At 38.5% G+C, this 21308-nt stretch overlaps 1 protein-coding gene across 1 annotated transcript in view; it reads right to left on the bottom strand.

Annotated features, from left to right (window-relative positions):
- The window catches only part of MIB1 (MIB E3 ubiquitin protein ligase 1), a 109030-nt gene extending 88821 nt beyond the window's left edge, over positions 1–20209 (bottom strand). Inside the window, exons 1-2 of the mRNA XM_063077059.1 lie at positions 19961–20209; positions 873–1044 (exon numbers count right to left, since the gene is read on the bottom strand). Of these exons, the coding sequence (XP_062933129.1) occupies positions 873–1044; positions 19961–20189 (401 nt within the window). The 5' untranslated portion in view covers positions 20190–20209. The remainder of the gene's footprint in view (positions 1–872; positions 1045–19960) is intronic.
- Between the last annotated feature and the right edge of the window lie 1099 nt (positions 20210–21308).

Below are 21308 nucleotides of genomic sequence, written 5' to 3'. Positions count from 1 at the left end.
GGAAGATTCCACACTCAACTATCTGGGCCAGTTTGGTTCTACAAGGCCATCTATCTCTTACTCTTCTACATCCTTCTTATTCATGTAATCAGAACGGTTTGGCGGTCTTTTCATTTTGTTTTTCTAATTTTATATCACTGTTCTATTCATTTTTAGAATGTCTTTATTATTCCTCAACTTTAATTGTAAGCAAAAGACAAAAATAACTTGTTCAAAATTATTCAGTTAATAAATGGCAGGACCATGATTTGCACTGGGACAGTCTCACTCCAAAATCTACTTATTACTGTACTCCTAGCTGCATCCCTATGACTGGCTGGATTCTTGTTCCTATGCATTATCGTTATCTACATGAGAAGACTCCATCACCTAAAACTCTATACCCATTAACAATGAATAATCCTCTCTCGTTGCTTTTAAGACAATATATATCTCTACCACAGTCCAAAACATCACACGATAATAACTGATCCATTATTTCCTTTCACTTTTAAACTCTTTAAGGCTACGTATCTTATTTATCTTCAAATCTCCACAAATATAGTAGCTGCCATGTAGTCTTAATAAATGCCTATTGACTCAATCAGTGGGCTCTAGTGTTCATCTGGCAGCAATTAACAGAATAGAAGACACAGTGAGAAAAAAATAATCAGCCTCTCTCGGGCTGCTCTTGCATTTCCAAACATTCCACCTTCACAAAGCTCTTATCTCACCATACAGCAGGCCTGGTCACTTCTAGCCTGCTATCTGCTACCTCCTGATACCAAACCAACTATCAGAAGCTATTTGCTAATGCTATTTTTAAAGCTAAGCAGTATAACATTTGAATACAAAAAAGGAATCGTGACTGAAGAAAAAATTGTTTCCCCTACCGCTCACTTCCTGGCGTAGTAATTCTATAAAAGCGATGCCTTAAATGATGTTTATCTCCATGATAACACACTGTGCACAAATCATAATTTGTACACTCTGCACATTTCCATCGAATACCAATGATTGGTTGCTGGCGGCAGGTATCACACATGGTTCCATCATGCTTGATGCCTATTAAAATAAAGTTACATGCTTAAGTTAATTACAGATATTATTTATTTGAATATTATTCCCAGGGAAAAAAAATAAGAACAAAACATTTTACATGGTATTTTAATAAAGTGGAAAATAACAATCCAGATATACCACATATAGTTTCAAGATAATAGATCTCAAACATTTTAATCAATACAAATATAAACCAAACATTTTCTCTCCCTTCTTTTTAATTAATAAGAACACATCTCAGTAGCACTTTCTTTGCTCTTATCCTCAAACTGAAAAGGTTCAATGCAGAGAAAGAAAGAAGAATCCTTTACTACCATGTGGACGTTTCAGGCTGCAAAAAGTCAGAAATCTTTGGCAGAATTTCAACCTAATTCTCCAGGTAAGCAATTACTCCAAAAGAAAAGACAATTTAATCTTTGTGGTATCATGGAAACAAACTATCAATTAACTCAAGCATTTATCCCTAGGTGACAATTTTTGTCCCATAAACAATAAACTTTAGAAAATGATACGCAAGCAAGTTTCCCTATTGAAAGGGAAACAATCCACTACAGTATAATTGGGGGGGTGCCCCTTAAGAAGCAAGAACTAATATATTCTAAACAAAAAAAATAAGTAGTTGGACTAAAAGTGTTCACACAGATGGATGAGACAGACATTAGAACTATAGAAAACTACTAAAAAAATACCACTATAAAATAATGAAAATAACTTTTACATTAAAGTAATAGGATTGGGGGTGATTCTCCTTACTATTCTGCTCTATTAACATCATTTATTCAATAAACCAAAACTAGGATTTTTTTTAAATGATGTGTGACTTCTGAATATTAATGTCACTACTTTATATAAATATATAATGTCACTACATATGTATTTTTAAATAATTTATATAATTTTTATATAATGTCACTACAGCCTGGACAGTCAAGCTCAATGTTTAACAAGCAAGGGCTGTATTATATGTACAACAGTGATGCTCTCCTGGACTCAAGTTATGACTCTGTCAATAGCTACCTTTGTGCCTCTGAAAAAGTCATTTTAACTGAATTATTTACATATAAAACAATGGCATTTGTTTCATAGTAGCTGGAAGGGAGCAGAGTGGAAGTAACGTTAGTTTACAGGAAACAAGATTAGCCATATTGAAGTCTGGGTAACAGGTACATGGTGTTTCATTATACAAGTATTATTCTCCATTTTGTATAAGTTTAGGAATTTTCCATAATTAAATTTAAATTGGAGCTCTTTTCATTCTCAGAACCTCAGTGCCCTTTGGAGAAGGCAATATTTTCTTTAAAGGTGAGACCTATGTTCTAAAACTCAAATAAGAGGTGGGCTGGCTAGTTAGCTCAACTGGTTAGAGTGCAGTGTTATAAAACCGAGGTCAAGGGTACATACAGATCCCTGTACCAGCCAGTGCAAAAACAAACAAACAAACAAATAAAAATGTGCTGTATATGCAAGAACTAGAGTACAAAAGTAGTAACATTATTACTAAATTCTACAAGAACTAATACACTAATGCTACTTCCTGATAAGAAGGGGAAAAAAACCCTGTAGTACTCATTTTCTATATCCAGGTAACCAGATTCTAAATACAAAAGGCCAAACTTAAGTATAAGCCTTTGCTCGAGCTGAGCATGGGGGGGGGGGGGGAGGCAAGGAGGGAGGGAGGCAAGAAGGAAGAGAGGAAAGAAAGGAGGGAGGAAAGGAATGAACACTAGAAGGAAGTTGGGATGCCCAGTAGTCTACAGAAGAACCTGATACCCTAACACCAAATGTTTTATGTGCAATCCTTCTGCAGTCTCCTACCACACAAATACTTGACTGTAGGGATAGGGAAGACAGTGGACATCAGTGTCTACTGATACATTCACAACTATTTCTTTACTCTTACTGTGGGCTGGTCCTCTGCTGCTTCCAAATATCAGAACAGATAATAAGAAAGTAAAAATGGCTAAAGAAAGGGAGTCAAGTTATAAGAAGTTTGTGGCAGTCCAGGTAAGATAATGGTAGTTTAAACTAGTGGTGACAGTATAAGTGGAGAGAGAGTCAAGAGATATTTAGAATTTGGTGGCTATGATGGTTAATTCCAGGTGTCAACATGACTAGATTAAGGAATACCTAGAAACCTAGTAAAGCTGTCTTTTTGGGTGTGTCCATGATGGTGTTTCCAGAAAAGATTAGCATGTGAACCTGAGTGAACTACGTGAGAAAGATCTGCCCTCAGTATGGATGGGACCCCTCCAATCTGCTAGGGGCACGAAGAGAACAAAAAAGAGGAAAAGGTGAATTGCTCTCTCTATCCACTGGAGCTGTGATACACTCTGATCTCCTGTCCATGGACATGAGGACTGGAGACTCTTCAGCTTTTGGATTCCAGAACTTCTCTGGTTCTGGGGCCTTTGGATTTGGACTAAGCCTGAGGTCTCCTTCTTGGATTCCTTCACAAAGGTCTTCTCTCTCTCTCTCTGCATATATATGTGTGTGTGTTTGCAGATGGCCTATCATGAGATTCTTCAGCCTTCACAATTGCACGAGCCAATTTCCCTAACAAATCCCCTCTCAAATATTTATATACATATCCTATTGGTTCTGTCCCTCTGGAGAACCTTAATACCATGGCTATGGGCCAGAAGACAAGAAATGTAGAAAGTAAATAAGATCATTCAAGAGAAAAATAGATTAAGTATTAGAGATATTTAGGAACAGGCAATTAATCAGTACAGTAAACTGAAATCTAGAAATGTTCTGCTTAAAAACAAGAAGAAAGCCACCAACAAAAAATAAATAAGAAAGTGCTAATTAAAAATACAAGTCTGGGCCGAGCCCGTGGCGCACTCGGGAGAGTGCGGCGCTGGGAGCACAGCGACGCTCCCGCCGCGGGTTCAGATCCTATATAGGACTGGCCGGTGCACTCACTGGCTGAGAACCGGTCACGAAAAAGACAAAAAAAAAAAAAAAATATATATATATATATATATATATATATAAGTCTGGGTGGAGACCTAATTGACAGAAAGAAACTTCCCTAAGAAACTAAATTGGAAAAAGAATCAGGAAAAGTTTCACAGAAATAACGGATGGGGTAGACCTTTCAAAGAAAGGAAGAAGAAACTACAGAAGAACACAGAGCATGTTCAATGAACCAGGAGCAGCTTTGTTTAGCAGGAACATAATATATAGTCAGAGACTTGGAAATAAATTATAGTCAGACTGGGAAATGACAAGATCAGACAAGATTCTGACCTGTATATTTAAATTGCTACATTAAATGGTAAAAATAAGGATATGTGATTTAAGAACCTAGTTCTATAATTTACTAGCTACATAATATTCAAATCAACAAACTACTCTGGGACCAATATTCTCATCTATAAATTGAGAAAGCATTTCCTTCCATATGAAGAGACATTGTGAGGCCTAAGTGATATAGAGGTGAACACACTTTAAAAGGCTTTAAAGCAGGGCCGACCCCGTGGCGCACTCGGGAGAGTGCGGTGCTGGGAGCACAGCGACGCACCCGCCGCGGGTTCGGATCCTATATAGGAATGGCCGGTGCACTCACTGGCTGAGCGCGGTGCGGACGACACCAAGCCAAGGGTTGCGATCCCCTTACCGGTCACAAAAAAGACAAAAAAATAAAAAAAGGCTTTAAAGCAAAATGTAAATATAAAGAATTATACTGTGCTTAATTTTAATACAGATTTGAGACTTCCAGTCAAGATGGCAAAATAGACGGTCCCCAGCATCACTCTCTCCCACAAATCAACCAATTTACAACCGTAAAAAAGCAACGACAGCCAAACTGGGGCCGCTAGAGCTCAGGGGAAGAGGAGAAGAGACCTATGGAGTGCATGAAGGTGGGAGAATCCATGATGAGAGAAAGAAAAAACCACTCTGACCATTTCTAGCCCTGGCCACTTCCAGGCTGGAGCTGGTGAGTGCACGGAGCAGGGACTGGCAAAAAGCCACAGCTGTGCCCTCCGGATGAAGTTGCTTGGAGGTGGCAGGGGAGAAGAGGGCCTTGATGGCCCTCAGGCCAGGAAGACCACTAATAGGGTTCCTGTGGACCCACATAGGACTGAGAAGCCACAACAAATGAAAAACAGGAGCCACTCAGAGGCTGGTGAGTCATTGCAAGGGACCTGAGCATGGCCCATTGCATAGGAAGTGTTTGGAGCAGTGGCAGTGGGGGAGACAGTCCCACCGGGAGAGGGGCATAGCAAGGACAGCTGATCTCCCCCACCCCAGTCAGCACAGGAACACTCAGAGGAGACTGGTTCAGGAATACAGAATTGCATGGGGTGCAGTTTGATGAAAAGACTTGGGCCCAGAACAGAGTTTCTACACAAACCAGGTGCACCAGATCTCATGAGAGCTGGAAGTACCTAAAAAGTCAACCATTAAAACCTGGACTGCACAAAAAGCCTTCCCCGGGGAATCAGCAGCAAAGCAGCAATTTAGCTCAACCACAGAGCTCAAGTACTGGTCCCCAAAGGAAGTTCCCCCATTTTAGAAGTAAGCAAAGGACAACAAATTAGTTCCAGCACATAGTTTAAGTGGTGGGAACAGCAAATAATCCAACACAGAACTGAAAGAAAAAACAAAGTACCCACAACCAGAGACAAAGTTTGATATTAACTAGTAAAGGTCTCATTTCACCAAAGAACACATAACACCTAGAAGAACAGAAATCCCTGGGCTACCAAGACAGAAAGTGAGGACGGCCAGGGGCCTCAGCCATGCCCCCCGACACCGGCAACCAGTCCCAAGGGTGGGGGCTCAGGGTCTCAGCCATGCCCCCCGACAAGTACAACCACCCCAGCAATGACCACCAAGCCACAGCAAGAAGGGCCCCAGGTTCACAAGCTGAGGTGGTGGGGAGGTGAGGGCTTTTGCCACACCCCCCTGACATCTGCACCCAGCCCAGCAATGACCAAGCCACTGCCAGAAGCACCAGGGTCTCCCCTGTGGGAATGAGGGGGGTGCCACAGGCCTCAATCCCACCCCTCCTCCTTCACATTTCTTTCCCCTTTCCCCTCTCTCCCTCCCTCCCAACTGCTCTGCAACAACATCCTAGAATGTAAAAAAAATAATAATAAAAAGGAAAGAAATTCAAAAACAAAAACAAATAAAAATGGTAACCTATAGAGGATGGGGGAAACAGGGCACATGAGGTGACAGTGAGTGTTTTCTGAATATGCTTTTTTAATTTTTGATTTCTGACTTATGTGAATGTATTACCTATTAAAAATATGTTTAATATAACCAACAGAAAAACAAAGTTTGCTCAGACTTGTGTATGGATAAGAAATTAGTTAATTTTTGTGTCATTCAGGAGAATTTGGTTGGCTCTAATACTGAAGTATTTTTAAAATATATAGGTAGATTTATTAAATGCACTACTATTTAATTTTGTGATCAAAATCATCACATATCTCAGGCAAATTCTGCAGTACTTATACAGAAATCAAAAGACTTAAAGTTCTCAATTTCTCAGAGACTGCATATGGGGAACATTAAATTATTCATGTGTGAGTTAACCCCATTTTAGCAAATTACCCACCTTCTCCATGACTATTCTCTTATTACTACTGTATCTTGGGTTTTTCTCCAAACCTTATGGCTTCCTAGGGGTTATACCTATCTTCTCAGTTCCTTTCAATTGTTTTCACTCCAGAATAACAAGAGTGCACACAACCGTCATACAAAATAGCACTACGTACCAGTAGATGACCCACCACTTTTCATCAGTTAATAATGATGCTTTCTATCCTATGACTAATTATGACTATATTAATGATTAAAGTCCTCATTAGCCACAGGCCCAAAAGAAATTATACTCTAGACTAAACGGGATGTAAACTAAAATTAAAAACCACAGAACTATAGCTACACAATTCAAATTTACCAACATTCATTAGTATTATATACTTCAAGAGCTGAATGCAACCATCATCTATTTTGGGGGGGGTATATAAATGAAAACACAGAGAAGGGTTTTTTTTTTTTTCTTTAATCACAAAATGATAACAAAAAAATCAAGTACCTATATAATAGGATACTTAATTGTTTGTAGAAGATAATGAGAAAAATTTAACATAACACATGTTGAAAATATGGGGCTACTCAGCTGTAAACTATGCTAATCCATAGAGGGAAATTCTAAGCAATTATTAAGCCATATTGTAGAAGAAATGTTACAGACATGTGAAAATACACTATCATTCTATAAAGAAGTTTGCAAGGAACTACAGTATAACATATTGGCAAATAAATTACATAACACATATAATACATGTGCACAGAAAAACTAGAAAGATAATTCCCAAAGCGTGCCGATGGGATTTACCCTTTGGTAAAAAACTTGGTTTTCCAAGTTTTCTAAACTGCAGTGTGTATTAATTCTATGAAACAGCTTGGTGAGTAGGAGCATTTAATATGAAGTATAAGCTATGTCGTGTATGTCACTTAAAATTAAACTTAAAACAAACAAAAACATGAGGAACCCTAAGCAAATATTTACAGAAACCAACTTTCAAATGACTTTAATTACTTTAGTAATAGGGTATATAACTACTACTTCAAAGTTTTTATTTCTTTTAACCCTTACAGAGTTATATCATGCTTATGAAAAGAAAACATATAATGTACCTCACCTACGTACATTCCCTCATTGCCACATGCTTGAAGTTGAGTCCATTAATTATATCTGTCTTACCACAGGAACGCTGACCAAAAATATCACAATCAATACCACATACCATTAATAGTAAATGTCCACACAATGGTTAAATTTCTAAGCAAGATCTAAAACAAGTATCCAATTTAGTTCCACCATCACAAAAAATGCACTAAACAAATCAGTATCCACTAAACACTTAGAGGTTTATCCTGAACTAACTGTGCAGCTCTTCAAATGAGAGTTAGTTGGGGGCTGACTGGTCAGTTCAGTTGGTTACAAACATAGTGTTCATAACAACAAGGTCCAGGGTTCGATCCCTGTACTGGCCAGCTGCCAAAAAATAAAATAAAAAATTTTAGCGAATTGGTTGATGAAACACATAGGCAAAATGTATCCCAACTTCCCCACTCAACCAAAAAAAAAGTTCAGTTTGCAACTTCTGCCCTATTTATGTATTTTACCTCTAAGTTCATTTTCCACAAAGTACAATGATAACATTTATGAGCTCATAATCTCTATACAGGCTTTCTTTAAAAGGAACCATTTTAACACACAATGACAATTGGTTTAAAAAAAAAAAAAAAAAACCTTCTGCAATCCATGGTTTTAAAGAATACTTCTGGAAAACCATTACTGCACACAAAAGCACATCCAAATCCTCTCTTGGTTCTCACAGTTCAAATGCCAACAAAGCTACTGAATAGCTGTGAAACAGACTAACACTGAGAATTGGAAAAAGTAAACAAAGCAACCCACTAACCTATGAAAACGAGCACTACAGAATTTTTAATGAGAATGCAATTATCTTTAAAACAAAAGTTGGTATTTAAGAAAAACATAAAATAGGAGAAAGTGCATTAAATAAGCAAGGCCCACATTTTACTGATCTCTTACTGTGGTAGGATTTGTTTCCCCTTCTTACATCCACCCAATTTATTCTCATCTAAAACCAGTAGCTCTGGCAAGTGTTATTCGTTAAATTTTTCATTTCATAAAATTTAATTCCCTATCTAAACCCATTAATGTTTTTTCTCCTTCCTAAAGAATACCATATTACCCTACACAGTTAATGCTCTTTTCCTTTGCTAAGCTTTATGAAGACATCTGCCACTGTGAAATGAACCACCTGATGATAGCTTTTGACTCATTATACTAAGTACTCAAACGGCCATCTGCTCTAAGTTTTAATGTCATCTTGTCTAAGATCAATAACTTACAGAATTTACATAGCTGAAGTCTTTTTGTTGAAAAATTTTATGAAAACAGTAAAACATGCTATTCAAGATCAATAACCAAAAGTTCTTAAGAGAACCAATAAAAACAGCTCAAATTCACAAAGCACTGATTTAAGTAAAACGCTAAATTTCTAGATAGATGAGTGAAAGAGAAGTAGAGTTCTCACCACAAGCAGTTCAGTATATGATACAATTCAACATGGAAAAAGAATATCTAAATTATCATTCTGTGTAACAGTATAATGAAAAAGCAAACAATATAACTGTGCATTAGCAAGAAAAAGGATACATATATTAGATATACAATAAAATACCTAAAATAAATGTTCAACAGACATACAATTAAATATAGATAAATACTTCAATCATAATGCTATATATTTTTTTTAAATAGAATAAAAAGCATTGCAAATAAATTACCATTATAATTATATTATATAATTAAATTATATATGGTCTGCAGATATAGAAAAGCAGCATAAATACAAAGAAACCAATGGGAATGATAAAAACTAATTTCTGACATTTGGTTACTGCAGGAGAGGAAGGAAGGGAATGCAACTGGGGAGACGTACACAGGATGTTCAAATACATTAGTAATGCTTTGTTTCTACATGTTTTTGTTGTTTTTGTTTTTGGCAGCTGGCAGGTACAGGGATCAAACCCTTGACCTAGGTGTTATCACCACCATGCTCTAAGTAGTGCTTTGTTTCTAGATGGGTTCACAGGTATTTTTTATATTACTGATTTATGTACTTGGCTATCTTAAATATTATGCAATAAATATTGAAACTTTTTTAAAATAAAAAATAAACATCCCTAGTAGACTAGCATGGTGCCTAGCAAATCCCCTTAATTTTTTGCCCAAATTAAAAGATTTCACCTAACATTAAAAAAGAATTTACAAGTTATTAACCATTATTCAAATGCAATTACTTATTGCATCATAATTGTTGATGTCATTCAACCAACCAAGAAATCCTATTTCTGTCTATGGATTCATTCAACTTTAACCCCAAATCAAATGTGACAAAAAGTACTACAGAGATAGAGTATCCATCTCTTTCTCCCCAAATGTCAAACAACTTAAGTAGTTTGGAAATTGTCTCAACTGTAATTAAAATTCCTAATGAGGGCAAGGCCTTTGTGACCTGCCAGGTGGTCAGTATATTCCACATTTCTTACTCTTGAGAAATACTAAATTAATGAAAATAGGATCATTATTAATACCAGCCACTATTTATTAGTACCAAGCTCAGTGCTTTACATACATTTTATTTAACCTTCCCAATAATTCTAAAAAATAGGCATTATTATCCCCATTTTCTAGTTGAACAAACTGAGGTTGAGAGAAGTAGCTTGCCTGAAGTCATACCACATTATTAGTAAGTGGCAGGTTCCAATTCAAACCCAAGTGGGTCTGATTACAAAACTTGGACTTTTAAGCGCTTCATTTTACCAGGGTTTTTCTTCCCCACTTAGCACTGATCTTATTTGAAGAATAATTACATACCTAGGACACCATGTCCCCCATTCAACCTACTGGACTTACAATATGTTATTAAATTCAAATAAATCTCAAAGAGATACATTTTAAAAATTTAAAAAGATTGTCTTTTTTTTAGTTAATTTCTTTCTTTCTTTTTTTTTTTTTTAAAAAAAGATGACTGGTGAGGGGATCTTAACCCTTGGCTTGGTGTTGTCAGCAACACACTCAGCCAGTGAGCGAACTGGCCATCTCTATATAGGATCCAAACCCATGGCCTTAGTGTTATCAGCACCGCACTCTCCCAAGTGGGCCACGGGCCGGCCCTTAAGTTAATTTCAATAGCATAGTAGCAGGAAATACATCTACTCCCAACCAACATTTTTTTTTTTTTTTGGGCTGGCCACTATGAGGGATCCAAACCCTTGACCTTGGTGTTACACCACCATACTCTAAGCAACTGAGCTAACTAGCCAGCCCCAGCTTCATATATTTTCTGTTGTACAAATTATACTATTTTCTCAGCCTCTGCTACTCTATTAAAAGTATGCTTAATAAAATTACAGCCATGCCATACACAGCACAAACGAAAGACACAAGTTGTCAAACTAGGCATACAATAGGCAATATTAGTAACATATTTACTATTTATAGCATCCATTACCTAGGGGTAGAAAATTAATAAGGTAAAACATAAAATTAAGAATTTCATCCACTTTTAAATAACTACAATAACTGGTAAAAACTCATTATCTGATTTTAAAAGCAAAAATGCCTGTGTACCTATTTCAATTTCACTTTACAGGTGAAGAATAAAGACTCCAAGTGGGAAAAAATGAAGACTGACAGAAGATTTGAATCTCCACCATCAACTTACTACTTACAAAGTTTTGGGAAACTTAGTTCATTTCTCATGGCCTGTTTTCTCATCAGTAAAATGAAGCCTACCAAACAATATTTTTATGAGGATTAAATGAGATAAAGTATGTGAAATTTAGAAATTAGAAACTTAGAAATTCCTGACACATGACTGGAGCTCGGTAAATGTTAAATCCATTCCGCTAGTTAACAAGCTTATTTGGTCAAATTGCGAATGAATAAACACCTTCATTCCTTGACTCCTAGGCTATTGAACTTTCCCTTACCCCCTGAAAAGAGACTGGGGGAGAGTGATAAGCAAGGCACCATGATGTAAAAGGATGATTCCAAGCTCTCATGATTTATTATCACTAGCCCTGCCCAACTCCCAGAAATCAAATAATGATTTCATCTATTTTTTTATTTTACATTTTTCCCCCTTCTCATTTTATTTCTTCTAATATTAAAAAGTTTACACCCACAGAAGACACAACAAACACAACAATTCCTTGAACTTGTTAAGACAAGTGAATAGATATGATGTTGATGAGGGGGGAGGAGGGAGAGGGAAGTGGGAAAAAGGAATTGGTAAAGGGACACAAAAATCAACTACATTGTATATTGATAAATTTTTTTTAATTAAAAAATTTTTTTAAAGTTCCAGAATCCAAAAAAATTAAATTAAATTAAAAGTTTACACCCAATTTCTTGTTTTGCTTTTTTTTAAGGAACAAAACAATCATCAAAAAGATAAATCAACCCCTGAAGAAAACCAAATACTCATCATGAGTGTGGTAGGAAAGTATATGAGATGTAAGAAAGAATGAGAAAATATTAAAATTTTTAATTAAATTAATGTGACTGTAAAGTTTAATGCAATTTTAAGAGCAAATCCTAAAACATAAAAAGGATCATATATTTATGGTGGGGGGGAGGACAATGCAAACACAGCTTGGGACTAACATTCCTGAGACTTTCCATAAAACCAGGGCCATGGAAAGGGTAAGAAGTGTGGGACAGGGGTAGTTAAAGACTGTTTAGTTTCCTACATGTATAAAAATCTAATTTTTTAATCAGTAATTTTTAATGTAATTTTTTAATATTAAAAGGTAACCATTAGCAGAACAGAAAAATAGAGATAAAACTTCCAATTCACTGGGGAAAAAAAAAATACATAAGAAAACACAAAAATAAAAATGGTAGCAATAATCAGAAAAAATATATCAGTTGTCACAATAAATATGAACAAGTTAAATTCCTCTATTTAAAGATGAAGATTCTCAAAGTCAATGAAGACAGTATTTAGCCATGTCATTTACAAGAGAAATTCCTATAACAAATTAACATAAAAATTAAAATTTAGTACACAAAGATATACATACACAAGGATGCTTGTTGCAGCATTGTTTAAAATGATAAAAGAAAAGGAAACGACATAAATGCCTATCAAAAGGGGAAGAGTTAAGTAAAATATTTAACTATTAAATACTATATACGTACTAAAAAGAGTAAGACAGATTCTTATGTGCTGACACAAAAAATGTTCAAAACAAAATACATGAAAAAAGAATACTGAAGAACAGTACATATGGTATACCCTTGGCAAGGGAGAGATGGGAACACATATATTTCTCTGAGTGGGTAAGTTTAGGGCATAAAAATAACTGTCACCTTGTTTTACCATATAAGGGGTACATGTTAAATTATTTATAAAGAAAACAGAAAACATATATGTCACATAGGAAAAAAGCATAAAACAAAACCATATACAGAGTAAAACCTCAGCTGTGCAAAACATGCATTGGGAAGAAATGGAAAAAAACAAACCAAAATAGTTGTCTCTGGGCAACTTGCTTTTTTTCTTTAGTTATTTCCAAATTTTTCAAAATAAGCATGAACACTTTTATTATAGAAACACATTTTAGTCAGCTAAAATCATTAAAAAGAAATAAAAATCAGAAAAGCATTTTTTTAAAAAGAGCACTTGCCAATTTACAACAGGTACTATCATAAAATTTCATTTTTAAACTGGTTTATTTAAATTTCATAATCAATTTTCTCCTAGGAAAAGTATTACAGATGGTGATCATTTCTATACTGTAGTATAAATGGAAGAGAGAATGATATAGGGAAAGAGCATCTCTACCATCTGCCATTCACCAGCTTTGTGACTAGACAAATTTCTTAATCTCCCTGAGCCTCAATTTCCTTTTATTTGTTTTAGGATATCTATCTAACCTCAGATCAAATGAATCAAAAGCTCTTTGAAAAAAGCATTTTATTCTGGAAAGATTCATTCAAAGCCATGGCTCTCCTATAAGATGGAGATACAAGAATAACACACACACCGTTCCCTCAAACTAATAATCTAGCACAAGAGACAACACAGCATACCTTGCTGTAACAGATGGAAGCATGACTGCACTGAGATCACACTGACTAGCAATTAAAGAGGGGGGAGGAGAGACCCTGGTGGCTGGCTACCTGGGACACATTCAAAAAGAAGTATCTAATCTAATCAGAGAGATAAGGCTGTAAAGTACAGAACCAAAAATATGTATTAAAATAGCATTACATTTGGTAAAAAGACATACATTAAAACCTCTTACATGTTCCTTTATTTTAGTTCTACACACCCTTCTCTACTCCCTGACTAATAATGACAACCCTGTTTTAAAGACATGTATTACTGACAAAGAACCAAGGCTCAGAATCTGCTGAGGGAAAAAAGAGAAAACTGAAAGCCTGGGCATCTCAAGTATACAAAGTCACTTAGTACCCTGCTATTCAAAGTGTGTCCCTGAGCCAGCAACATCTGCATCACCTGGGATCTTATCAGAAATACTCGCACAGAATCCCAGCATTTTAATCAGAATCTGCATTTTAAAAGGTCCCCAGGTGATCTGCGTGCTTACTAAAGTTCAAGAAGTAATGATAGAGGAGTCTACTAGCTGATTTCTTGAGGGCCTCAGTTCAACCAAGCTGCAATCTACAGGGAGTATTAAGAACTAGATGGGCTTCCATCATTTAAAACATTATTTTAGCAGATGGAGATAAAAAGAGAAAGACATTTCACAGAAGTCTTTAAAATAGGTAGGATTATATAGGAAAATCAAGTTTTCTGGCAGATGCCATTGGTAAGACATCTCTCTGTATTTCATCCTATCCAGATCTGGTATCCTACTCCCCAAACATTGTTTCCCCAAATCCTGTTTTTTCCTAAGGCTCTGTCCCCTGACAATACCCTTTTCTACTGTAGTTCTAGAAACAGATCTGAAGAGAATAGAGGACCACAGAAAAGGAAAAGCTGTGGGTTATTAATTCATTTCTTTCTTTTTTTTTTTTTTTTTTAAATCCAGGGTCAGCACTTTTAAACCTTCAACTGAATACAAACATCTGAGAATTTTTTCCACAAGTGACCTGAGAGGCATTCTTTGCTAGAGGTGGGAAAAAAGGAAAAAGAACTGCCCCCAAAACAGCTTGGACCAACTATGACCACAGGCTAGTTTTGAAAAAATTTAATTTTGTATCTCTAACTTTTTGTTATCCACACCAAGAATGATAGAAAGAACTTTAATAAGAAATCCAAGTTCATTTTCTCCATTAAATCTGGTAACAATAAAACACTATAGTCAAGTAACCACATAACAAGCCTAACTAAAAACACATTTCTCCCCAAATCCTATAAAATCAGTACCTAAATGATAAAAAATCAACTATACCTACCTGATTACAAACTTCACAAAATTAACTCCAAGCTAATTAAATAATGACCCACATATTTCCATAATCTTCTTGTTCACTACAAATTAGCCAAATATATCTGGATACAAGATATGTTATGTCATTCAAATATATACTAAAGGTTCTTCTTTGCAAGGTTTGACTATCCTAGACCATAAATTTACACATATCATGTGTCTCTGAAAGAAAAAAAATAAAGCTGATATGCCAAAACTTTACAGTCCCATATACAACCCCCAGACAAAATCTCCAACACATGGTGAGGGGATATCAAAAAGATTCACAATGAGACAATCACTCCAAAACCCTTAACTCTCAGAAAAGTTTCAAAGAATTTTATGTTGAAGGTTACCCATTTCTTAATTCCCAAATATACTGCAATAAATTTTCTGTTCATATAATGCGGGCGTAAGTAGGAAACAAAGAATGAATAATCAAAGGCAACCTCAGTTGCTCTTCTGGTATCACAAGACGGTCTTTTTTTAAAAAATTAACTATGAAATATGTCAAACAAAAAATATGAAAATGTAATGAACAACTATGTACCCACCACCCAGTTGAAGACATAAAACTGTACCAAAATAGTTAAAGCCCCTGGTACACTTCCACCAACGGCATTCCATTCCCTCCACAATAAAGATATCCACTCCCTTGAACGTGGTATTTACCATCACTTTTGGCAAACTTTTACCACACATGTACATACCCCTAAACCAATGAGTCTCAATCAGGGGTGATTTTGCCCCTTCAGAGAACATTTGGCAATGTCTGGAGACATTGTGGGTTGTCACAAGGGGGGGGAGTGCCACTACTCTACTAATGAGTAGAGGCCAGGGATGCTACAATGTACAGGACACCCCACAACAAAGAATTATCCTATCCAGTTCAAAATGTCAATTGTGCCAAGGTTCTGAAACCCTACCCTAAACAATAAATAGTATTGCTTTGCACTTTAAAATACCACAGGTTTTCTTTTGCAGCTTAATTTACTTGCTTAACATTAACTTTCTTTTCTGTATAGTATTCCACTGTACAAATTCAGTTCATCCATTCCGTCCACTGATGCACATTTAAGCTTTTCCCAATTTTTTGCTTTTACAGGCAACACTGCTGTGAACATTTTTACACAAGCCTCTTTCTTTGTGCTCAATAAGAGATTCTCTCTAGGGCAATGATTTTCAAAGTCTGGTTCTTAAACCCCTATGGAAGTCCCCAAGACCCTTTTAGGGACTTCATGTGGTCAAAAGTATTTTCATAATAATATGTAAGATATTATTTACCGTCCTCATGTTGGCATTGCACTGACGGTACAAATGAAATAGTGGATAAAACTGCTGGTGACTTAGCCAAATTAACACCATCATTAATGAGACACAGATATTATGTACCCCCTGATATGAGCACTAAAAAGGGCAAAACTTCATTTCTATGATTCTTGCCTAAAATACATAATCTGAATTTAATCACAAGGAAACATCAGACAATCCCAATTTGAGGGATGGTCTACAAGATTATTGGCCAGTGTCAAGGTCACGAAAGAAAAAGACTGACGAACTGGCCCAGACTGGAAGAGACCACCAAATGCAATGTGTCATCCTGGACCAGAAAAAAACATTAGCAGAACAATGTATGGGCTGGCCAGTTAGCTCAGTTGGTTAGAGCATGGTGTTACAACATCAAGGTCAAGGGTTTGAATCCTGATGGAGTTTGGATGTGTTGTCCCCTCCAAACCTCATGTGGAAATTTGATCCCCAAAGTGGCAGTGTTGGAACTGATTGAGTCATGGGGGCGGATCCCTCATGAATGGATTAATGCTCTCCCTGGGGGAGAGGGGATTAATGACTAAGTTCTTGCTCTATTAGTTCCCACAAGAGCTCACTGCTTAAAAGACCCTGGCACCTTCTCTCTCTCTCTTGCTTCCTCTCTCTTGCTTCCTCTCGCCATGTGATCTGCTTGTACCCGCCAGCTGCCTCCCACTTTTCCACCATGAGCAGAAACAGCCCGAGGCCCGGGCCAGATGCAGCTGTCCCAGAATCATAAGCCAAATAAACCTCTCTTTATAAATCTCCCAATCTCAGGTATTTCTGTTTTAGCAACAGAAAACGGACTAAAACAGATCCCCATACCAGTCAGCCACTAAGGAAAAAAAATTTTTTTGAATAAGTCCAGGAATTAGTTATTGCTATTATATTCATGTCAATTTTCTGATTTCAAAAATTGTCGATGGTAAGACGTTAACATCTGAAGATGGGTAATGGGCAAAAGGGAACTCTTACTAGTTTTGCAATTTTTTTGTGAGCCTGAAATTACTTCAAAATGAAAACAAATTTTTTAACTTTAACTATTATGTTAATAGTATCAAGTACTAAATATAATAAGTATTGAGTAAATCTCACAGAATGTAAAAAAGTGTCAATTGAAACCAATTATTAAATATTGGGGTGGTGGTGGGAAACACTGAAAGTAGTAGTACAGTCCTTGGGGCAAAACCAGAGCCAAGAGCTTATGTTTCATTCAATGCTTAAAAAAAAATTTTTTTGGAAGAAATTAAACCACAGAAATTAAAATATATTTCAATAAACAATTCATATGAAGATGGATAGCCTGCATCTAGAAGTGCTTTTAACATGTTTGCTAAAACAATCAGATGAACAAGATGAATTTCTACACATAAATTAAACAATGTATTAAATTATCTTGTAAATTAAATTAAGAATCTAAGATAGTTACCTCTGGAAAATACGTGCTTTTATATTAAGATAATAAAACTATTAATAAGCCAGATATACTGCATACTACAAGACAAATAGAAAATATTAATATCCCTTCAAAAATCATTGCACTACAGGATCTATTATACTTTACCCTTACCCTAGGAAGATATTTAAATTTCCCCGTAAACCTACAATTACCAATCCCAAGAATTCCTCCAAATTACTGAGCTGTGGTCAGACTTGAGTGTGAACTAGCATAATCAAACTTTAAAACAGCGTGCAGAAACAGGCACATGCCTCATACACTGTTGCTGGGAGTGTAAATTGGTAAAATGTCTTTGGAGAGCAACCAGTCAACATCTATCAAAATGATAATGTGGAGCCATCCAGCGGCTCACTTGGGAGAGTGTGGCGCTGATAACACCAAGGCCAAGGGTTTGGATCCCTATATAGGGATGGCTAGCTAGCTCACTTGGGAGAGCATGGTGCTAACAACACCAAGTCAAGGGTTAAGATCCCCTTACCGGTCATCTTTAAAAAAAAAAAAAAAAAGGTTAAATGCAAGTGTACTGCATAAACTTCATGGAAAGATCTGTATTATCTTTTAATTTTATTTTTCTGTGAACTTTCTGAAGTACCCTTGTATGTACAGGCTTTGATGCAACAATTCCACTTCTTCATATACACAAGGACTTACTCACTGCATCACTGTAAAAAGGAAGACCTGAAACAATATAAATGCACGTCGATAAAGTACTTGTTAAACAAATTACTGCATCCAGTCACTGGAATACTATGCAGCCATGAAAGAATATGGAACAATCACCAATACAAATTATTAAGTGAAAGAAACAAAAGTACAGAAGAGTGAACATAGCTCATTACCATTTGTACTTAAAAAGGGGAGTAGATTTTCAGTATATTCACATATATGCTTGCAATGCATACAGTATTCCGTAAGAATACACAAGAAACTGATCATGGCTGCCCCTTTTCATACTGTTGAATCTTTTTATTTTCTTTAGGTAATAAACATACACCCTTTTCAATTTTAAAAAAGCTAGCTAAGAAACACAATTTTATGAATTATCTTTTCAAAAACTCAGTTGGTTTGTGTTAATTTCTTTTTTACTGCTGCTAGCAAGTATGAGCCCATTTCAAGATCTGTTAGGCTTTTTCAACCTCAATCATAATGTCTTAGAAACAGCTCATTTAGGAATTCTAAAAATTACCCAATTTTAAATTTGAACTATTTTTTACTGAATACAATAGCAAGGATAAACCTATGTAAAAATGAATCAGGTTAAAATAAATTAGATATTTATTTTGTGAGCGCAAGCCTTCATTTTATCATACAAAAACTCTAGACACAATAACAAACAGACCCCTAAAATTGAGTGCATCGAGGAGGACACTGACTCACTTCTGAGTGAATGGATAAGACTCTGACATCACCTTACTGAGACGGGATGTTAAAAAAGAACATTAGGTATCCCCTATGCCTATCACCCACTTGGAAAAAGCATTTAACACAAAGAAATGGTTCAAGAACTCAGAATGTTGTAGAATTAGACAATTTAGATGAAAAATCATTCCACGGGGTTCCGAGTAACATTCGGCTACTGAACTCCAAGTCATTATGTGTCAAAGACGGCAAGGAAAACAAAGGATATCTAAAAAAAAAATCTAAGGTACCAAGGGCCCCTCAGCAATTGTAACCGGTCAACTAAGCACCATATGGCAAGGCAAGCCTCCCTTCAGACAGTTTTCACTAGATGGCTGATTAATTTCAATGGCTTATTAGACAGGCCTCTCCAGACCCCTTCCCTAGAGGAGGAGGAGGGGAACTGTCTGTTGTCTCCCCAGTGCTTTGTCTTCCAGGCTTGCAAGTAGTGCTGCCGTCATTTCTCTTAGGGGTAGGGGGTCTTTTCAGCAACTTTTTGCTTACCCAGTATTAAACCTAAAATTCCCTTTGGCTATTCCAGGGGTAGGGGGTCTTTTCAGCAACTTTTTGCTTGCCCAGTATTAAACCTAAAATTCCCTTTGGCTATTCCTCTTGCAGCGCACTCCAGCTCAGCGCCATTAACTAGGAGTCCGACCTCGGACCACTCCCAGGCGGTTCGGATGCCCACCGCAGCCTTGCCCCTTCCGCCCACGCGCGCAGGCGCCAGACCCGTTGGCCGTCGCTTACCGGTGGGCGCGCTGTCCAGGATGCGCAGGTCGTAGGCCCCGGAACAGCGGTAGTTGGCGGCGGTGCCGTTGTCCCACACCACCACCACCTCTTCGGGGCTCTCGAAGCTCCGCACCGTGCCCACATGGCCCTCGCCGCCGTCCTGCTTCCCCCACTTCCAGTCCGGTCCGCGCACCACCCGGGCCCCGACCCCTTCCACCATCACCCGGTTATTCCGGGAGTTACTCATCGGGGCCCGGGCGGTGGGCGCCGCCGCCGCCGCTGCCGCCGCCGCCGGAGGGCCCGTGAGGGAGTTGGGCCCAGGCCGGACTCTCTGCTCCGGCGGTGGCGGCAGCGAGCCCCGGGGGACGTGGGTATAGCTCACGGGGGCGGCGGTGCGGTCACCGCGGAGCCCACAGCCGCTGACCAGCCGTCGCCGCCGCGCCCCCCGCTCGGCCTGGAGGCCGGCCCGCGGCGGCTCGGAAGCGGCGGCGGGGAGCGGGCAGAGGGGAAGGGGCCGTGGGCGAGGTCTCTCCCGCTTCCTCCGGGCTCCCCGGCCGGGCTACAACGACGACCGCCAGGAAACCTCGTTCTCCCCCGGCCGGGAGCGCGGGGAGCGCAGGGGACCGGGGGAGGCTAGCCCGGGAGGGACGGCGAGGGCGGCGGGCAGCAAGCTTAACTGCCGGCCTTTATTCTCCCCCAGGCCCTCGCTCCCGGGTGGGTGCCCTAGCGCCGGCGCCGCCTCCTCCCCCGTGGGCAGCGGTGGTACCTCCCGGCGTCCGGCGAGTGCCCGGGCCCACAGACCCCCTTCTCTCTGCCCCTGCGCACGCTGCCGCGCTCCGCCCCGCCGCAGAGTCCTCGCCGGGCGAGAGCGGCTCCACATCCGGGTACTGCCACACCCAAGGCCGGAGCAGCACCTTCTCTGAGGGACTAGGAAAGGGATCCTCGGCAATAATAGGGTAGGAAGGGTTTCGGAGAGTCGCGCGATCGGGGAAAGAAAGGAGAAGAAATCCGATCCCTAAGCGTCTCGCCAGGGCACAATGAGAGTGCGCATGCGCGCGATCCGGAAAAGGGGGTGGAAGCCCACCCCAGTCTGAGGCGATGGAGGGGCGATCCCTAGAGTTCCTTCTCGGTGGTGCGGCGGCCCATTGGCTGTGAAGACAGGGGCGGGGCCGGAGGAGGAGCTGGAGGCAGTGAGAATCGGGATGCGGCTTGAGCTGCTGAAACCGTGTACGCCAGTCTTTCATCAAGTTCTGGTGTTCACAGGTGTACTAAGTGTGAATTTGGGATTCCATATTGTTTCAGTCCTTTTTAACGGGGGCGGGAATAGGACAGATTATAACACAGATTAAGGGCGAACTGTATTTCT

Source organism: Cynocephalus volans, chromosome 13, assembly GCF_027409185.1.
Source record: "Cynocephalus volans isolate mCynVol1 chromosome 13, mCynVol1.pri, whole genome shotgun sequence".
Lineage (NCBI taxonomy): Eukaryota > Metazoa > Chordata > Mammalia > Dermoptera > Cynocephalidae > Cynocephalus > Cynocephalus volans.
Note: the sequence above shows the minus strand (reverse complement) of the source record. Positions and strands in the feature narration are given on the sequence as shown.